Source organism: Anser anser (assembly GCF_964211835.1).
Source record: "Anser anser genome assembly, chromosome: 18".
Lineage (NCBI taxonomy): Eukaryota > Metazoa > Chordata > Aves > Anseriformes > Anatidae > Anser > Anser anser.
Window position 1 is genome coordinate 13,331,457 of NC_139739.1, and position 20,884 is coordinate 13,352,340.

Consider the following 20,884-nt stretch of genomic DNA (forward strand, 5'->3'; position numbering starts at 1 on the left):
CTTAATTCTCCTACCTGGAACAGGAAAAAAACTATTAAAATATTTCCCAACTACCTGTCTGAAAAGTACCATGTAAAGTCATAGTGTTGCGAACAACTTTCTATAATTCTCTCAAGAAGAGAAGCAAGTAATGTTTAAAAACAAAACAAACAAAAAAAACCACACACCATCATGTCAGTCAGGCACCTTCTACAAACAAGTTTCAGTTAACTGGAGGGAGCACAAAAAAAGGAAAATATTCCCTGTGGATGAAGAAAACACATCAGCATTTAAAGATGGCACTCTTTAAAACTATTTAATTTTAGTTAGATTATCTCTAGGTAAATTATCTCACTAAGTAGGTGGGAAAACATTTGCTCCTGTTTAGGACAGCTCATACAGTCAGAACGGGTGAAAAAGCCCCCCAAAATCCAGCGAGCCCCACCTCCGAGCATACGTGGGGTGCAGCGCCGAGGCGAAGAGGATCACGCACAGCAGCCCCTTCCCTCGCAGCCCACCTGGAGTGAACGCGGTGCAAAAAGTCCAGAGGACAACAGACGATGTGACACCATGAGTACAGGCTACATCGCATGCCCCTCTTGCCAAGGCGAGGATCTTACACTGCCCCGAGTACCTTCCATCTATTTGCTAGCCCCTCAAGTTTGGTGCAATCTAAACCTTTGCTCTAGTCTCAACTTTTGTTTGCATCTACGTGGGAAACTGTAGTTGCTAAGTAGCTTTAGTCTACAATTTATGCTTCAATTTGGAATGTAAAAAATATAAGTGCCATATATATATTTGCCAATTTTATTAGTCTCATCTCAGAGAGCTCCATTCAAGTAAGTAGCTATTTCGAAGCCACTAGAGACTCATACTGAGGACTACTCACAGGAGTAAAAATCTGCATAAGGAAGCCCTTAGTTCATAGTCCAAGAATTTAAACTGTAGTTAAAGGTGCCATGGGAATTACACCACCATTTTAATTAAATGCTGTAAGATCTTGCAGACAGATTCAAGATTAGCACCATCTGTTTTGGTTACAGGGTTTCATTTCACTACATCATCCTCACACGGCAACAAAATACCACTTCACACTCTGCTCGAGCCACTCAAATACCAGACAAAATTTATGCCATCCTGACACACCTCGGTACGAAGGAAGGACAAAAGGATGGAGACAGAGGGACTGAGGAGCACTGCAGACGCGTGCCTCCAGCAGGGCAAACAGCACACGCCGACAGCAACTCTCGTCCCCCATTCCCACTGAAATAAAATATTTAGTAACATCTGCTGAAGTCCCTGTCAAGTGAATAGAAAGAACAAAGACAAGAAAAATAATGTACACACACATACATCCCCCAAGGAACAGAGGAGATGGCTTAGCTAAAAAGATGCTTTTTTGGGTCGTGCGAGTGGCTACAGCCAGCCTGAAGCAGCAGCAAGCAGCTGCAGGCAGACATTGTCTCCTACCTCTCACATTCCCAGCTCTGCAACTCTTTTGGGTTCAAAACAACAATAATAAAACAAATCGTCCCCAATGCTGTGCAGTCTCCTGGAATCAGACCATTTAATGAAGTACATATTATCACTCCCCTCTTTACCCTCTCCATTGGAAAGAGGGGGAATGGTTTGTGTTCCCTTCCCTCGGGGCTTACCCTCCTGTCCCCAGGAAAGGCAGGAACCCCACTGCATCAAAGCAGCCTCGTCCCATGCCACACACGCTGTGTCAAGCTCCAGAGGGCATTCCTGCAAAGAAACTGGCAGGTCGGTACCGGCTAGAGTGACTGCACAAACAAAATCCTGCACCAGTCTTTTTCATACTTTGAATTCAAGAACAAAAACCAGCATATTAAAAAAATCTCATACTGAAACGGCCTTCACATGGCCAACAGAAAGTCCATGTAATGCTGAACGCTTCAAAGAGCGGGGCCATCAGCTGGGCTGAGCGCCATTCCTACGTGTGCACCTGATGGGTAGCAAAATGACACTGGACTTTATTCCCTTCCTTCACACACGCTGTCAAGTGGCTGGAAAACAAAGGAGAGCCACTAAGGATCTTTTAAAAAAGGATGAACAAGTTACCCCTTTTTTGTTCATTTCTTCTCAAAAGCCAGCAAGCACCTGAGTACGCCCGGCACACAGCAGCAGCAGCGTGCCCCAGACTGCTTTCTGCCGGCTCCCTCTCCTCGCTCCGCAGCACGCTGCCCTCTCCCCACCGGAGCAGATTATCTGAGCGCTGCTACTTCGGAGCTGTTGGTGACGAGCAGCAGCATCGGGGTACTCGTAGGTCATCTTTTATCTTTGCAAGTCTCGGTGAAGGATTTAGCTGTAAGCAAAATCCTATTATCACAAGTACTCCTGATGGAGTCCTGTGCCTGAGAACATTTCAGATACCGCATCACGGTCCTGACGACCAGAAAACCAAGATATTTAAAACAAAGTCCATACATACCATCCATAAGAGCCACAAACTAACACTGGGAGCTGCTGTGCCTAAAAACTAACCAGTATCAACAGAAAAATTTCTTCCCCCCTCTCCTAGATGTCAGCACAACCCCATGTACGAGGGAGAAGAGGCAGCTAGGAAGATTAACAGATTGCTCCAAAACACAAAAGTCACACCAGTCTCAACAGGAATTTGAGGTGGTTACCATCCTTCCCAGTGGAGAATATAAACGGGCTCCAGCTTAATGCTCGTTTCAGCAGTCCTGGCAGATGGAGAAGCTGCCAAAGAATTTTTGAGTGGCAATCATAGAAGAAAGTAACCTGATACAAAGGCCCAAACTGCTGATATATACCCCAACAGCCACAGAGCTTCAGGGCTAAATAGTAAAACGAAAAGTCTAAAATAAAACACAGCAGAAAGAAGAAGGAGCACACGATGACAAAGAACAGCACCTTCCTAGAGTCCAGCATCTCAGACAGCTATAACCCAGAATTTCTTAAAGCTTCCATTGGAGAAGGAAAATCTGTGGAAGTGGAAGACCTTAATAAGCATTCTCAAATATTTATCAGAAATCAGCATATACTTTATTAATAAAGAAGCCAAATAAGCACAGGCCAAGAGGGAAAAGCACTCCTGCAGTTAAACAGCCACTTGACATGGAAAAACGTCCACTTTCACAGCAGAAAACACCTGGAATCAAAGCATAGAAAAGTGTTTTTCAAAATTTTCAGATGATAAAATGAAGGGGGAGAAGAGGAAACCTGCTAAACGACAAAATCTGCTTACAAAATTAGAGTAGGAAGGATAAGAGCCCACCAACAAGAGCTTAAAGATTTCACACAGTGGAAGAAATCTATGCCAAATTAACTCACTGACTTGAAAAGGGTGGCATAAATCAGGAGCGGGGTTTACACAAGCAAGAAAAAAATAAGGAATTCTTGGAAGATGACCTTTAGGGTAGATCAACAACTTTCCGCTGCAGCGAATGGCTTTGCTTGACAGATCTCCAGCCCGTTAACTGGACGGTGCCAAACTGGTGCCTGGTGCTCCAGCTCTCTTCCTTCCACCATAAAGACTGCGACGAGGTTCACCAGAGATGTACAAGGATAATGTGATAAGCATGGCCGGCAGCCAAAGGGCTGAGATTTAGCCACTACTTGAAAAGACGCTTTCAAGTCAAAAATATTCGAGATACACAAGATAAGGAAACTGAAATATGATAGCACCATCCCAGGTAGGCACGTGACCCAATCTCGCACAGGCATGCACTCGCACGCACCCCTGCTTACCAGTCTGAGTGCAAGAACTAGGACGTTGTCATGTCAGAGCCACAGCACGAGAAAGGGAAATTGAAAAGCCAATTTCAACAACAAAACAGGTAGCAAATAGGTAGGAACCCAGGTTTCACTAGGCACTACTAGGTGAGATCTATCTGCCTACACGGATAACATGCCTACCCCTTAAACCGAAAGCTGACAAAAGCATTTAAAAACAAGACGTGGTGGGTTTTGATTTTGTTTGGGGCATTTTTATGTGGAAGAGGGGAAGGCGAATGAAGCTTACCCATGTCAGAAGTGAGCAGGGAGGATAAACAAACATCTATCAATGTGTGCTGTATAATGTCTGGAAGCACAACATCTTCTCCAGGTCAACAGACAGAAGGAACTGAATGCTTTGTTTACATTTTAACAGACCCTAGGTTTACGTGTTTACTAACCTGTAATCCAGCTCCTACGATAGCTTGTAAAATTCTCCTTTTGTGGTTGATGCACTTAAACAAGATTTGTGGTAAGGCCTCCCTAACACTACGATCTTTGAACCTCTGCAGGTCAGGTTATGCCACGATTTTACTGAGCAGGCCAAAAGATAGCACAGAGCTCCACAGCACTCCGGCCAGTTTCTCCACAAAAGGGAACCCATTATATTTTGCTTCCGAGCAGACAGCTGAGAACAGATAATAAAATGAGAACTACCACCGCACTCTTCAGCCACTTCAGATAGCACACAAAAGAAAGCAAACAAATGTGCAACGTACTAACCAAATAATCCTTTCCCTCGCTCTAGAGGGAGTGAATGATTAGGTATCCACGTTCCCTTCAAAAGGACATAAACTAAGTAACTGCCCACTTTCCAAACTTTAAAATAAATCCCCTCTCACAGAAAAGAAGTTGTCCAGAAGTAAGTCGAAAGAAAAAGACAGAAGACATGTCAACAGCAACAAGAGAGAAATGAAAAGCAAATCTGCAAGTAAACGAAGGAATCTTCTCTCTCCCCCAACTTTAACTTTTTTATTTTTAACAGAAGGAAGGAAATATCAAACATCAGAGTCATACAATGGACTATCAGATGTTTCCCAAACCAAGTAATCTGACATATGGGCAGTAAAAAAGGAGGAGGAGGGGGGAGAGGAAATAACAACCCAAGCAGAGTAAACTTTGGCCTACTGAGTTAAAGGCTGCAGTTCCTTTTCTTCCCTTATTAAAAAAAAGCATCTCAGAGCTGAGAACTCAAACATTTTTGAACACCACATCTAAGAGCAGCTGCTTCATGACCACCGGCAGCAGCTCACGTGGTTGCTTCGCGCTGCCTGCCCCAACCGGCCCTGGCCCAGCCTCCTCGCCGTGGGCTGGGACGGTCGCTGCGGCACATCCACAGGTGGGCAGCCTCCGTCCTCCAGCATCAACACCGTCCACCCTCAACAGGGACAGCAAGGAATGCTTGAACTGGTAGGCAGCCTGCCAAAAGGCCTTAGCCTTAAAAAAAAAAGCCTACCCCTCTCAAGAATTCTTCCATATGAATCTTCCTTAATATAGAAGGAAGTGCGTAAATCCACTACATGACTGGTCATGTAGACTTTACTTTGCCAGCTTTCTTACTGTCACTCCTGCAAATACAAGGATCCAGCACCTTTTACCAGCAGGAAATTCTGGAAATTCAGAGAACTCAACTTAAAATTGTATTAAAACACACAAACAGAATTAAATAATCAGAAACACCAGGCTAACAATGAAACCAGCAAATTCAGAACCAAGTCGTTTAACCAATTAGCCTACTCTGCCAGCAGATAAATTATTTTTTTGTATAAAAAGTGTTTGGCATGGTTACTGCAAGACATTCCTGGAATTGATTTCATAGCTTGCCTAGCCCCAGCAACAAATTCAGTAGCATTGCAGACCATCTATGACTGTGAACCAAGACTTCGAAAAACCCGACCCTAAGCAAGTGCAGATGTACCAGACGAGATCTGAAAGCTTCCGAGTAAACTAGAGACTCCAAGGAGAAAAAAAATAAGGTTTTGTACTGTCACACACCGACACATTTTGAAACTTGTATCTCATAGCCGTTAGCTCTGAAAGCACCATAACCAAAAAATAGAAGGGTGCCAACACCTGGATCAGTATTATAGAGGAGTTTACCTCCAAGTTTTCTTTTTGATCCTCTGTCCTGACAAAATACTATCTTTTATGCACAAATATAGAGCTGTAAGAACAAGGCGTTGACTGCAGCATAACTCCTTTGCAACTAAAGGATGAATTAAGTAGTTTTACTGAACGAGCTTTAAACGTCCTTCTCTGACACACGGGCTGGGGTCACAAAGCCACTCGGACTTGGCTGCAACCCATGCTGTTGCCCAGCGCTGGAGGGGGGAGAAAGAAGTCATGGGTACAGGGCAAGAGCTCAGAGGAAGAGGTTTTCGCTATGTCAGTAGCCTGATCTGTGCTTAAACATGAGCTCGTGAATCCTTTCATGGTCACTAAGGCATAGAAAAGAGCGAAGGGGGAGGGAGAAAAATGAAAGGGTCGAGGGGAAGCACATCTTTTCCCCGTAATTAATATTATTTTCCTTTCATAGAAAGCTGAGAGTGGTACGTTACCCTGCAACAGTGGCTGGTGAGAGAAGGAAGTACGTAGAAGTGATCCAGAAATAAAAGCATGTCATATCTTACACTAAAAAATTAATTTTAGAGGACCAGCCATTTTTCTCCATTTTCAGAAGATAATTATATTCGTTCCTTAGCATGGGGACAAGACCTTTGCATATGTTTGACCTCATCTGTGTTAGTCACATCAACGTAAATATTGCCTAGAGGCACATTAGACAACAGCAACACAAAATTTCCTGTTTCAAAGAAACAAAGGAGAGAACGTCACTAAAAGCTCAAGTCATATTTCCATACGCACCATTGCAACTCTGCTTTGGAAAGTTAATTAAGCCACAAATGACTCAGTAAGAAATAACACTGTTCAACAGAGTGAGGTAGGAAGCAAGTCAGAATTTATCAAAACTAATCAAAAATCCCTGAACAAGCCAGCAAAAAGAGTGCTTAGACCTCTTAGATTTGTCATCTACGAAAATGCAGGCGTCACCTTACTGAGTAAGGAGCAAAGAAAGCTCCTGACCTGAAAAGTTAAACTTACTACAAGGCAAAATGGTCTGTTTTCAGTCATCATCACAATTTTAGAGCACGGAAACCCAAGACCACGTAACTCACTGAAGCCCCAGCAGGAAGCGACGCACGCGGCTGTCGGGAGCATCGCGTATGCACCTCGCAGCACCTGCAGAGGGAATCTAGCTCAGCACCGTGTTTGAGGGGTGCTGTGGGGCCTGATAGAGGAATATGTCTTTATTAGCTGGTTTCTCTTGGAAACTGCCAGTTGATGGCAGGAAATGCTGGGAAAGAGGAGCTTCAAATGCAAGCAGTAGTAAAGCTTGGGCTGAGCAAGAAGGATGCCCCCCGTGTAAATACACACTCTGTATAAACAAATCAAGAAGGACTGGGATGTGGGAAAACACTCGTGCACTTTAAAAACTGGCAGGATAATACTAAAACAAGCATACTTCTAATCAGTGCAGTATTTTTTTTCATATTATTTGTGTTACCATGGCACCACCAAGTCCCAAATCCCACTGTGCTGGACTCTGCGGGAAAACAGCAGCGCACAGCTCACGCAGAGAACACAAAATGGGGAAGGAATACAGGGATCGAGAGAGTACAAAGCTGAGCTGGTCAGCCTTGGGACAAGAGCCAGGACAGACCTGCACCTAGCCAGAGCTACTCAGTTGCCTGCAGGCATCACACACACACAAGATTAAGAGAAGGGTTCAGGACAGCAACCCAATTAAGTCCACTGGTAAACTTCATCAAACACCATGAGCTAGAAAAAACTAGGAAAACAATCAAAAGATGGTAGTTTGTTTGATGACAACAGCACGTACGGGAGTTAGGATTCACTGGGTACAAAACAAAAAATAAAAGGCAGAGACGGAACAGGGCTGACACCTTTGGAAGAAGTCCCAGTAACGCAGGAGATGCAAGAGCAAGGGAAGACAACGAGAGAAAGCGGAGGCACAACGTGGTCCCAGCCACAGGTTGGGACAGAAAAATGTAGCAGCACGCTTGGTAAGAGCAGGGATGGTTTAGGCAAATGGACAGAAGGATGCTGCCACAGCTGAGGGGGTAGAAGTGAGGACTGGGTGGGGATTCCCTGCAGCAACCAACCCAGGGCAGAGACAGAAGGTTGAGAGCCCTCAGCAGCAACCAGAAAGCTTTACCCAACAAGCACAAGTGTTCAGCTGATTACAAAGTATGCAATTCCTGTAACATTGATACCTCCGGGCATTTAAAGAGCAGTCTATCTACACACACACCCTTCACCAAGGCATAGCATTTCTGAATAATTAGAGATACAAAAAAAAAGGAAGAACATCCATAAAAATTCCTTTTTCACCTAGTGACCAACCCGATCCAGTTAACACGTTCAGCAGCTATCTCACAGAACTTTCTTCCCTGAAAATTTTAGTTTCTATGGATTTTGTCAAGACAATTGCACTGTAAAGGAGGAAAATAATAGAAGAAAGGTCTACATATAGGATTAAAGAGTTCCTTCTTTAATCTCTCTCACATTAGGAAGTGCTCTCAGAAGCAGAAGGGAAAGAAAAAAGAAACTTGGGATCAAAACGTTGTTGAGAACCAGGGTTCTGATGTCAGTGCTGCACCAGTTATGTAGAAAAATCCAGAAAGGCTTTTTCAGCTAGTGTTAGAGCAAGTGAAAGTTGCGATTCCTAAAAAAAATCCTAGATAAGCAGGTCAGCCACATCACTGCAACGTGAGTATTTTCTGAATTGTGCTAATGCTGACAGCAGCCCTCTCTCCAAAGGATTCACGCTGCTACAAGAAGCACGACGTGGTCCTTGGGCAAGGTTTCCCAGCCCCATGTGTGCGCTCAGAACCTCATCAGGAGGTCAAGAAATCCTCCCTCAAATATTTCCCATTGGCTAGCTCGGGACCCTTCAGCACACCTTGTCCTGATCTGCAAATACAACTCCTCCTGATTTTCCTTGTGTGTTATTCAGAAGAGGTCAGTTGCCCGACACATCAACTCCATTCCCAAGAGGGGGCAAGCTAAAGGTAGCACGGCTTTGAACGCCGCTCTGCCCCAACCTCTTTGGGAACCCGCACCTATTTGCTTTAAGCTCACACCTGAAGAGACGCCGTTAAACTCCTGAATACTCTGACAGGACAAAAAAGCCTACCCCCCGAGATTCTTCCAACTCAGAGTAAATAGTCTCCTATGAGATTAAAGTGAGAAAGCTTTCTAATGCAGCTTTTCTACTTCTACCCCGTTACCCAATAAAACTCAGAAGAAAAAGTAACTGAAGAATCCAATACTGCTGGGAAATTTCCGCAGTTAATTCCATTTCTTAAAAATATATACATGAAGTCACACCTCCATAAAATGCAAAACAAGCATGATACCTACCACGTAGAGAGGCAGCATCCTACCTGCCTTGGAGCCCCGCATAGATAACCAAGAGCTAATACCGGTTCATTTCCTACTGCTTATGGATTTGGTTGGGCAATCAACCGTTTACGACAAAGTCTTTTACTGACAATTATGCACCACTGAAGAGAACTTCTACAGCAAACTCTGCACTCCTGATCTTCACTTTCGGATGCCACAAAAAAAAACCTTTAAGCACAAATTTCCAACGCCCTCTCGGATCCCCTTGGCCCCTTTCAGTTTCATTATGAAAATGGCCACGAGACCCACTGATCGAAGTCAGCTCCTGTCACTGCCGGTGAGCCGAATGCAGAACCCCCCCAGTGACCCTGTAAGTTCGACTTGGAGCACCAGCAGGAGCAAAGACCAAATTCCTGCTCTCCAGCCCTTTCTTGCAGCAGGTTTCTGTAAGAATGCATTCAAACAAGTGCTCCCGACCTCTTTGCTAGCAAATGCTACCAAGCATTACATAAATTCGTATGGCTTCCCGAGCACACCGTCGTCTTTTCCAGGCTGAAGCCTCCCACAGCATCTAACCTTCCATCACACAAAAGCTGCTCCACATTTTCAGTCACTCCTGACACCTTTCTGCCCGCCTTCTCCAGCTGCAGCACACGAGATGTTGTGCAACCTCGGCCCCGTTTCAGAGAGCGACTCGTGCCTGTTGATCACCACAGCAGCCAAGCCGGACAGGTGAGGAAACGTCTCGGCACCTCGTGCAAGCCTTCGCGTGATTAACCCTTACGCACAGGAAGAACCAAATTAATTTCAGTAAGGCTACCTCTGTGATTCAGGATTATTCAGAGGAGGACGGTATTAAAACTCCAGGACCAGCATGTTACCTCGCAGCATTTTGTCTGGAGATAGTTAATAGCCAACTCTTCATTAGGATTTAATGAAACCAGCCCTTAACACTTTCTTATTAAGTAATGTTTTGACAAACAAACAGTCTTTTTCCGAAACAGCAGCAGACATTTTGACTGCTGCCGTAACAGTTCAGATAAATACAATTTCTTCTCCTGCTGGGCTAGAAGCGCAGCCGTTGGTGTGTTTTAATGAGCCCATCGCCCCGCAGAGCGCAGACAAGTTCTCATCCGAGGTGCACTCCGATGACAAATATCCGAAGCGACCCTTGCATCATCTTGCTCAAAGACGCTTGACGTTTACAGCAGGAGCCCAGAAGTCTTTGTGCACGCTGCCTTGCCCGGCAGAGCACACACACCACCCCGTTTTCTCAAAGGGCGCTGGATTCCTGCCTCGGCGCAGAACAATGCACGGCGCAGGCTGCAGCCCTGCGCATCGCCGCGTCCAGGGGGACACCTCACAACATGCAGCTGCGCAAGCCCGAGAGCTCTTTCAGTGACTGGATGCTCAAAGCCAGGTTTGTAAGACTCACGTCAGACTACACCTTCCCCTCACGTGAAATATTGTAAGCTACAGACCTGCGCACATTCTGGACGTCACCAATAAAGCAGAATCGGTTACTAGAAAGCTTTAGGTAATATTTTTCATACAAACATAAAATACTTTCAGAAAATATTTCCCCTGAAGAGATTCAAATAAAAAGCGGTGCTTGTCATCTCTCTAAGCTGCCTGCAGCTGACAGAAAAATAAAGCTACAATTCCCGAACTGCCAAAGCAACCCAAATCCACGACAGCGACCAGCACAGACTCGCGGCAGAGCCTGGGCTGCTCTGGGCTGGGAAGACGGCGCTCCTCGGAAACCAGCGCTCGTGGGAAGAAGTGCGCCTCAACACGAGCACGCAGAAATCCTATTTCTGAGCTGCAGCTCGCCAGGCAAGAGCATTCCTTCTCGATTCCAGCCCAAAACAAAGCGGGAGATAAACAATGACCTCTAGCAGCCAGCGCCTACCAGCAGGACGGGTTTAGGACAGCCTCGCAATTCACCGCGCTCCTAAAGACGGGTGATTTCCCATCCACGGCTAGCGGGGTTGCGCACCCTTTTCTTCTGCTGCACTGCAAAAGTAAATGATTGGCAAAAGCTTCTCTAATTAGTAATCCAGACTACTGTACCTTTAACACTTCATAAATTTTTGAAAGAATATGACAATCTGAGGTGAAAAGGTCAACCGCTGTCGGCCACAGGTTCCCAGTCAGTATTTCCTTTCCCAGTACCCTGCACTGGTATGTGAACCCCAGCAAACACTGATGTAACTGAAAATAACTCACACTAATAGTCACCGTGCATTTGTATATATGCGTGTATACACGTTTAAAAAAATACTATTTAATTGGCTATTTTTAGCACGTAGAGCCAGGAAACAATAAAAGCATTGCAGTTGGATGCACAGCACCCCATGCCAGGTATGGAGAGCTCTCACAAAATCACACCGGAGATTAAAGGGTGGCACGTTAAACTCATTATCATTATTAAGCCCACTCGCAAAAGAATTCGGCTGGATTTATTTTGACGATGTTACGCACCCATGTAAAGATTTAACATTTCCCTAGTAGGGTGAAAAACAAAGCAGACACACCAACCCACAACAACTATGAAATAACTCCACGTTCTAGCACGCGCTAATTGCACACCGCCAATTAATGCTGCCAATGACAGATCTGCAGTTTGCAGCTACATGAAGTTATGCTCCTCAGAAACACGCTAATCGATTTTCCGTGAATAAACGGGGACCTCACAACTCTATAGGTAAAGGATAAACATTCACCACCTCGCTCTTACAACCTGATACGATCGTCTCCCTCGTGCTTATTGTTTTTTCTCTGCGTGTATTCAGGATCCCTGTAACAATCCCCGCACCTCCACACACATAGCGCTGCTGTACACCAGTATGTCCCAGAAAACTCTGTCAAGCAAAAGCCTACGTACAAGCCTAAGTAACGTAAAAGTTCATCAAAGAGCCAAAGATAAGAACCGCATTTATTCTCGCGGAAGAATCTCTGGGCCAGTTTCCTAGCAGCGTAAATGACAACAGCTCTTGTCCCAAATTCTCAGTAGGTATGAGCAAAATACGGAAAGCATACAGACATAAACAAGCCAACAGAAGCAAAATAACAAACGTACAGCAACAGAAAAAAAAATATTAAACAAAAAGATGGATCATTCACATTTTGAGTTTCCCTTCCATTATTTTTCCCTTAATTCTTACAAGAGAGCTAACAATAGTCTCTTCCTTTCTGTTGGAAAAAAAAAAACACCTAAAAATCAATGTGTTCACCCACCTCCAATTCTTGCAGAGCACTGGCTAAGGGAGATGCTACCCACCAAGAGCTTTTCTATGCCAGAGCCAAGCCTGCGTTCCAAGTTTGTGGTAGCCGTACCACGCCACGCACCGTGAGCTCCTCCTTCCTCCTGCCCCAGCAGCAGGAGAAGGCTGGGGATGATCCAGCAGCCCTCCCACTCACCCGGCTGCTGCCCCGCCACAAGGGACGCGGCTCCTGCAGGTGGCAGGTAAAATAAGGCACGGCAATAGCCCCACTTCCAAGGGGCCCTGCCCTTACACGGAAACAGACCGTTTTCTCGCTTCAAATTTAGCTCACGAAGCTGCAGCTGGCTGATAACGTAATTCCTGCAGCGTTAAACCAACCGAGCCGAGTACAAAGTTGTCGATCACCAACGAGACGGGAGGATGACATCTCGGCTATCCGCCTAACCACCAGAGCCCATTTTCAGCTGCTTCCCTCCAGCGAAGGGAAAAAAAAAAGAAAAAAAAAAAGGCAAACAAACAGCATTTCTGCCCACCCGAGCCCCATACACACAGCGGGGCCGTGCCAGGACAGAGGCCCCCAGCCCCCGAAATGGCGCCTGTCCCCGCCAGCAGGGACCCCAACAGGCTGGCAGCGCCTTACCGGGGAGGGGGCCGCTCCATCCAGCTCCTGCCCCCCAGCAGCCGCGCGGGGAGGGCGCAGCAGCACGAAGCAACCCCGGGGCGCCGAGCCGAGGGAGGAGCCAGCGGGAGGAGCAGCCCCACGCAGCGGGGCTCTAAAAAACCCCCCACCGGGGCCGGCCGCGACCCACCCCCGGTACCCCCCCCCCCCCCCCGCCCTGTCTCCCCGGTGCCCACTCACCAGCGAGAAGAGGTTGGAGTGGCAGTCCTCCAGGCTGGCCCCGTTCGCCACCCAGTTGGCCGCCGCCGTCATGATCCTCGGCGAGCCGTGCCGCCGGAGCGGGGCATGTCTGAGGGGCCGGGCCCGGCGGGGCTGGGGGAGCACCGGGCGCTAAGCCCCGACCCCAGCCCGGGGCAGGGGGGGGGCAGCGCGGCCGGCAGGGGGCGTGAGGCGGCGACGGCGAGGCCGGGGCGGCGCTGCTTCAAGGGGGCCCCCGGCGGGGAGGGGGGGCGAAGCGAGGAGGAGGAGGAAGAAGGGGGGGGGGCCTCCCTCAGGGCCCAGCCGCGGCCCCCCCCCGGCGGCGGGCGGAGCGGCTCCGCGGCCTGCAAGCGGCGGGGAGCGGGGGGGCGCCGCCCGGCGGAGGCCGCGGCCCCTCCGCTCGCTGCTGCGGCCGAAGGAGCCCGGGAGCGGAGGGAGGGGAAGGAAGGGAAGGAGGAGAGGCGGCGGCGGCGGCCCCGGGCCCGGGCCCGGCCGCGGGAGCGCTGCTGGCGGCGGCCCCGCTGCGGCCCCGCCCGGCCGCCCTCGCGCACCCGCCGCTGCCTCTCGCCGCTCTGACAGCAATGGCGGCCGCCCGCCGCACCGCGCCTCGCCATTGGGCGCCGCCGACACACGTGACGCGCGGCGGGCGGGGGCGGGGCGCGGCGGGAGGCTCCGCCCCCTTTTTTCTCCGCTCCCTCCCTCCCCCGACTCGCTCCCCTCCCCTCACGGCTCGCGGCCCCGCCCCGCCGGGGGCGCGCAGGCGGGAGCGCGCAGGGGGGTCGGGGTGAGGGGGGGGGGTGATGGAAATGGGGCTCGGGGGCGGCTGGTGGGCACCCCGTCCGGGTAACGGCTGCAGGAGGGGGGGGCCCGCCGCACAGTGAAGCTGTCTCGTGTCATTATTGAGGATTTTGTTCGTAAGAAACCCCGAAATTCGGGATTTTCAAGGTTCACGGTGTCCTGCTGGGTCCAGCCCTCAGGAACCCACAGGTGCAGGTCACAGCTCAGCAGCCTGAACCTCACACGGACCGGCTGCTGCACCCTGCACGGGGGACACAAAGCGACTGTCACCGTCCGGAACACAAAGTTTGTTTAGAAACTTAAGCTTTGGGACAGAACTAGGGTCATAGAATCTATAGAATCATAGAACCTATGGAATCATAGGATCATAGAATCTATAGGATCTATAGAATCATGGAATCTATAGAGTCATCGAATCTATAAAATGTATAGTATCTGTAGAATCATAGAACCTATAGAATCTATAGGATCTATAGAATCATAGGATCATAGAATCTATAGGATCTATAGGATCATCGAACCCATACAATCTATCGGGCCGTAGAACCTATAGAATCTATAGGATCTATAGAATCATATAATCTACAGAAGCAATAGGATTATAGGATCTATACAGTCACAGAATCTATAGAACCATAGGATCGTAGGACCTATAAAATCATTCTATGATTCCATAGAAAATGTAGCACGTTTTCAGTGCTGTCATTCAGTGGGAAAAGTTTTCCCTCCGTGCCTAATGGCAGCTTTCCTTATCATGATTTTTAATCTTATTTAGGCTTTTTTTTTCCGATTATTTTCTTTGTAATAAATTAAGAAGATTAGCATCTGTTCTAATGACTGAATGGCGTTTGTTTGGACTTACCTCATAGTAACAAATCTCTAAGACAAACCGGCATCACTGCCATTCACCCAGCTTACGCACACAGCGAGAGAGAGAATTTGGGCTAAAAGAAAATTTCCACCCGGGCCGGCGTTCTCACGGTGTGCGTTCTGCCACTGACAAATCTATCAAGCCCCGTTCACGTCACTGTCACACCAAACAGGATTCTGTCTTGCAAAGACTGGGGCTATACTGGTGTTTTCAAACACACAATTTAAATATTCACATTCAGCTACAGGTGCACTTTTTTATTTTTATTTTTAAACATACTAGATTGCCAAATAAACTGCAAACTCACTCCAGGGAGAGAGAGACTTTTACCCTCCTTCATTTCATTTAGGAGATCAAAGTGCCACAAAGGTGTTGTGAAAGCTCCGAACTGGTAAGGGACAAAGCTGACAAAGTAGTCAAACTGCCAATATTCTAGAAAGCACTTGCTGCAAGCTGGCAAACCAGAAGCAGCAGAGTAGAGTACTCTGGTCCATATTACTCCCCTTTCTTTTGGAGACAAGTCTCAGAGAACACAATGTGACACTTGCAAATTTGTCAAGCAACACGTATTAACCAGCAAAGGTTGAAAAACACACCCTTCCCCATTAATACACTCCAGCTTCAGTTATAAGTCCAATTACTAAGTAATGCCTAGGGTACAACAAACACTTTTATAAAGCATCCGTTCCATTTCTGAAACATCCATTAACATGAAAAAAAAATGTTTTTCTTATTATAAAAATATTTTGAAATCGAGGATCACTTTATTATTTATCCCAGAGAGCAACAACACTGTGCAGAATTAGACCCTGAAGAAGAGTGTATTCATGTTTCCTCCATGGGCTGCTTACCCTCCAAACGGTACAACCAGTTGTCAGCATTTCTCTTCTGCATCTTCCAAGTAGAGATGACTTAACTGTGCTTGATTTTCTCCCCATCTTAAGATAACCCACACTGGGGCCTAACACATCATTCGAATCCATTTTCGGGGGAGAAATGTTAATATCCTCACACTGCTGCTTCGGCCATTTTTTCGGGATTCTTGTGAAAGCTAACAACTCTTTCAACTAAATATCTTTCACTGTAATTACATTTCCTTTGTGAGTGAATGTTTTAAAGTCGAAGAGTTGCTGTTCTGTTTGCATTTGTGCAGGGCTATCAGTTGAAAGTTTTGGCCACGTCTCTGCGTTGCAAAGTTCACTTTGTTTTTAAACTGAAAAAAAGATACCATCTCTTTAAGTCTTTTACTGGTTACTTGACTTCATATTATGTTCAATTTAATAGACATGAGAAATCACTATAGCCTAATCTTTCACTTCAGAGTACCAAACCAGGAGAGTTCCCTTGCTGTCTTCTGTCGATAGTGTTACTTAGAACAGAAATTGTTCCACTTACAGATATCATATACAAGCACAAGTGACACTTGCTCATGCATAATTATCCTAGATGGTATGTGGTGGAACGTGTTTCCCAACTCAGGGTATTCAAGTTTTATTCCCTGTTTTCTTTTACTGCCAACTTATCGATGAACATGAACAACACCATTGGGTCTCCTACCTTGACCAACCAACCATTTTTCTGCAGTAGCAAGGTATAGGAACTTTCTTATTAATTCTGCCAGTGTATTAATCTGCAAGCAGCAAGACCAAAACTCTGAACTAGAGGGGAGTTTCCAGCCTCCTGGAGATCAGCTGTGTCACACTTACCCCTCACTATTGGTAAGCGCTCTGGGAAGGAGCCAGTTACGTACCCTTCTGGACACCTCCCAGAATTAGAGTCCAAATAGTGATAGGCAAGATTATTTTATTCTACAACACCTTACTAGAGCCTACAGTAATGATCAAACCTGTTCTTCCAGGAGGATGGCTCAGCAGTTTCGTAGACTTCGTTTTCACCAGCAGGTGTTGCTTCTGCTTCAAACTAAACATGGAGGAAAAAACAAAGATGTCAGAAAGCTAAAACAAATCTGAAATGTCAAGCAATCGCTTGGGTTTATTGTTATTAAAGTACGTCAACTTTGCTGTGCTTTTAAGCACCTCAGATTTATAACAAAAATTTTTACTTGAGCAATACAACTCGCTTGAGCGCTGGATTCAGGCAGGGTTATGAGTTCGGCCCTTCTTACACCAGGAGCAGAACCGGAGGTCAGCCAAGTTTCATCAGTATCAAAAAGAAGTCGTCTTTGGCATTTCACGTCAAAGATAACTCATTTCTAGGCAAAAGAAATGCTTAGAAGCCTAAGTTGCAAAAACATCCCCCTCTCAATTGTTGTTTCCAGTACAATCATTATTGTCAAGATAGGCCCACGTGTTTATATGAGAGTAAGTCCAAATCCTAACTGAAATGCAACAGTGGTAGCTGTACTACTGACTTTGTATAATTCTGTATCTTGTCATTTTCCAATTTTCTTAGAAATTAGCCTCTTCTTCGACATCCAAGTATTACAAAGGCACAATCAATACAAATTACTTCAAAATGCAAGGCAACAAAAATCAATAAGAGACAGATAATCTTGTATTTCTCTGCTCAAATTTTATTTTTTAGTTTTATAGCTTAATAAAGATAAATCTATAAGGATTTTGCTAACCTAAGTCACACAGAAAACTAAGATTTGCAAAATTTTCATAAGGAAAATGAAAGGTTTATTTTAACATTATCTATACTTGTGGGTTTTGTTTGTTTGTTTTTTGTTTTTTTTTTTTTGTTTTTTTTTAACCTCCAGGAATATAAAACTCAGAGTTTGCTTGTTTTGACTGACAGTCTTGATAAAAAGTTTCAGGTAAATTCTGGTCAATTTTAGTCCTTAGCTGGAAGAGCAGCAAATGGATTTTTTTTTTTTGAACTGTTCCTAATTTTTCACACATTTGAGATAGACACTATGGTTATTCACAAGCACAGCTTCTAGCTTTTGCAGTATAAGTAAGGATTGTCTTGGGTCTAATTTAATCAAGCATCATTTTTACCGTTTCCCACATTTTCCTCTCCAGATGCCTACAATACCCAGGAATGGAAAGGATAGGGTAGAGGAAAATGATGAGAACAAAATTATGAATATAATACAAGTAAACGGTCTTTAACTTTTCTCCGAGTCAAAAAATAAAAATAAAAAAAATTGTTTAGATCCCCCCGCCCACCCATGAGATGCTCTTAAACAAAATCTCCTCAATTTAGTGATTTCAAAACCCTGACAATTTTAGAAGTTCATTGTCCATGATTCATGTAGTTTGTTACTGCATGTTTTTGCAATACAGTGCAGCTGAACAGGCTAATTTCAAACATGTTTCCAGTAGGCTCATTGTCTACTTTTTATGAGGCTGCATACATTTCTTAAGTGTTTTTTAATTTATCCAGTAATTACATTTTTTGTTCAAGTGGTTATGAATAAGAACACATAATGGTTTTGTTTTTAAACCAAATGTCTTTACTTCCACAAATTGAAGACTTAAAAGAAAAGAAAAATAGTTCACTGACATGAATAAATTAACAGCATTTAATTTTAACATAAAAATCAAAATTAAAAAAAAAAACATACATTAAATCCATACTAAACAGTCCTTTGGGATATTTTTTTAAAATATTCATAACCTAGAGATTGCATGTTAAGTAACTTTTTAATATCATTAAGATATGTGACTGGCTATATTAGTAAATTTATTCCTTGTATCAATAAAGACAAAAAATTACCTCAGCTTTACAACAAGATACCGTGTTTCTGAAGGGAGGTACTTCTACCTATGAGGAAAATAAATACATCAATAAAAGATCTGTTTGTAGAGAAGTAGTACATGAGGCCCGCAGTTTAAGCCCAGCTAGTGATTAGACTGTGGCCTTTGAATTAGTCATCCTTGTTCACCATCGTTAGCAATAAACATTGCAAGATAAATCCAGGCGGTCTGTTTACGATCACCCCTAAGTATAGAAATAGCTACAGACACTACGTATATTTTCAATCAAAACGAGTAGCAGATTATTTTATCGTGCACAAAAGCAATACAACCACATCCCACGTGACTCCAAACCTGCCCAAGTGAGGCTGTCTGAGGTTTTTCGTGTTCTCTGGTACCAAAGTGTTGTTCTTCGGCAATCAACAGCAGCAGAGATCATCTGCTGGGACTTCATGGAGTTTCTGTTCCTTGTCCTGGATAAAGAAAAGATCAAATATAGGCTGCTGCCAGATGTGGTGCCAGACCCCCCCAGCTGTTATTCTGCAAATGCCCTCACAAACAAACAGCTTCACCCCACTAAATCTGTTGATGTCACTGGGATTTCTGAGGTGAACAAAACCCACACGGCACAGCTGCCTCAGGGTCAGGCCCTGGTGGGGGTTCAGAAAAGCATGCATATGGCAGAGGTCAATGTTTCAACACATCTCTGAGAATTATACACCTGAAAATTCCCTGAAATTCACTTTATTTGCTCATAATGAGGACTGTAGTAACAGTGCCTATTAAGGAGTAGTTTGAGAAAAGGTTAATGACGTGGAAAGGCAATTTTGGGAAGTTTTACACACCTGGAAGATAACGTTGAAAGAAATCTTCAAACTGTTTTAGAGGACACAGATTAACTGAAGGTCGTATCGTTCACAAAGTGAAAAGAGAAGAAAAGTCCAGGTTAATAGGAGAGCCATAATTACAATTACCATGAGCCAATACACTTACCCTGGTGAAGCAGAAGGAAATCTGCACATGGGGTTACAAGAAAATGCTCCTATATTTTTATCAAAAACCAGAGGAATTATCTTAGTATTTCCTCATTTTCTGGATTGTAAAAGAGAGAAGAGAGGCAGGAAAGGAAGCAGGGGCAGGCAAGAGGAGCCTAGGTAAGGTCTTTTACTGGTGAGGAAGAGCAAAGGTCATTTCTTACTATTAGGGATGAAGTAGCAGCAGGAGCAGAGTAAGAGTGGTGACCAGTGGTATGAGCAAAGGAATGAGCTGCGAAAGAAAGGAAGGTGCCAGAGGTGCCTGACTTGTTATAAAGAGCAATATCAATAACACGGTGCCTTTACTAGTGACAGAAGTGAGGGAGTCAGGAGCAAAGGATGACTAAGTTTGGTCACGCGAAGTTTAAATTGCCAGCAAACAGTTCAAGAAAAGACAAGGAAGCTCTTTACAACGTGGTTTTGGATGGAAGGATAAAACCAGTTCAGGAGCAGAGAAGTACACTGACTTCTTTCCCATGTCATGGTGATATTTAGATGACATTTCAGGTATAACTGGAAGGGATGAATAAAACCATAGCCAAATGCAAACCGTTACTCTCAAGAAAATACCGTGCTAAAAATAAAAGTAGTTGAAAATAGTACTAAATAAGATTAATAATTAAAGCTTTAGGCAGTCCCATGTATGATGTCCAATCTGAAAGTCAAAATGCTATTGATGTGGTAGCAAGCTTTCAGTTAAAATATATATATATATTATATATATATAAAGGCGCCACAGGGACCTTTACAAAGCTGATGTGTAAGTGGTAGAAGTCTCCACATGAGGTGGTGGCCAGCAAGGACTTACAACAAGGGAGCTGCCCAAGGAGTGTGTTTATTTTTAGTTGGAGGTAAAGAACAGTTTTGTGCATCAGCATGCCCTGCTGGTTTCTGTGAGACACAATTGTAAATTCTCATTTAAATATTCTGTAGGACTGAGGCAAATGAGCTATTTGGAAAACCAGAAAGGAGAAAATGACAACTGAAAGTACTCCAGAATAAAAGCGGAGCGTGATTTAAGCGGAGCAAAATGGCAAATATTTTTTAATTGTAAATTACTTTTGAACTCAAAAGAGGAAAGAATTGTGATGTCTGCTAGATACCTTGCATTATGAATAAACATACCTGAGTTTCTAAAGGATTTAATAATCTAACATGAAGCTCCTACTAGCCCTCTAGGCAGAGAGTGGGCCTGTTGGGTCATGGTTTCATACCATCAAAGAGATAGATTTCATCTTTCAGAT

General features: G+C 44.9%; 2 protein-coding genes across 7 annotated transcripts in view; both read right to left on the reverse strand.

Moving 5' to 3' along the window:
- MED13L (mediator complex subunit 13L) overlaps positions 1–13,832 on the reverse strand; it is a 190,348-nt gene extending 176,516 nt beyond the window's left edge. Inside the window, exon 1 of one of the 4 annotated variants that reach the window (XM_083804562.1) lies at positions 13,255–13,832. In XM_083804562.1, the coding sequence (XP_083660688.1) occupies positions 13,255–13,326 (72 nt within the window). In that variant the 5' untranslated portion in view covers positions 13,327–13,832. Of the gene's footprint in view, positions 1–12,408; positions 13,000–13,035; positions 13,071–13,254 lie in introns of those variants that run through there. The other 3 variants (XM_083804565.1, XM_083804563.1, XM_083804564.1) reach the window with 3 other exon arrangements.
- An 807-nt stretch (positions 13,833–14,639) lies between these two features.
- Positions 14,640–20,884, reverse strand: part of LOC310883252 (uncharacterized protein) — a gene marked incomplete at its 5' end in the record, with an annotated part of 38,488 nt that continues 32,243 nt past the window's right edge. For all 3 annotated transcript variants that reach the window (XR_014573402.1, XR_014573403.1, XR_014573404.1), the window contains 4 exons: positions 14,640–16,154; positions 16,788–16,861; positions 18,626–18,673; positions 18,961–19,079. The remainder of the gene's footprint in view (positions 16,155–16,787; positions 16,862–18,625; positions 18,674–18,960; positions 19,080–20,884) is intronic.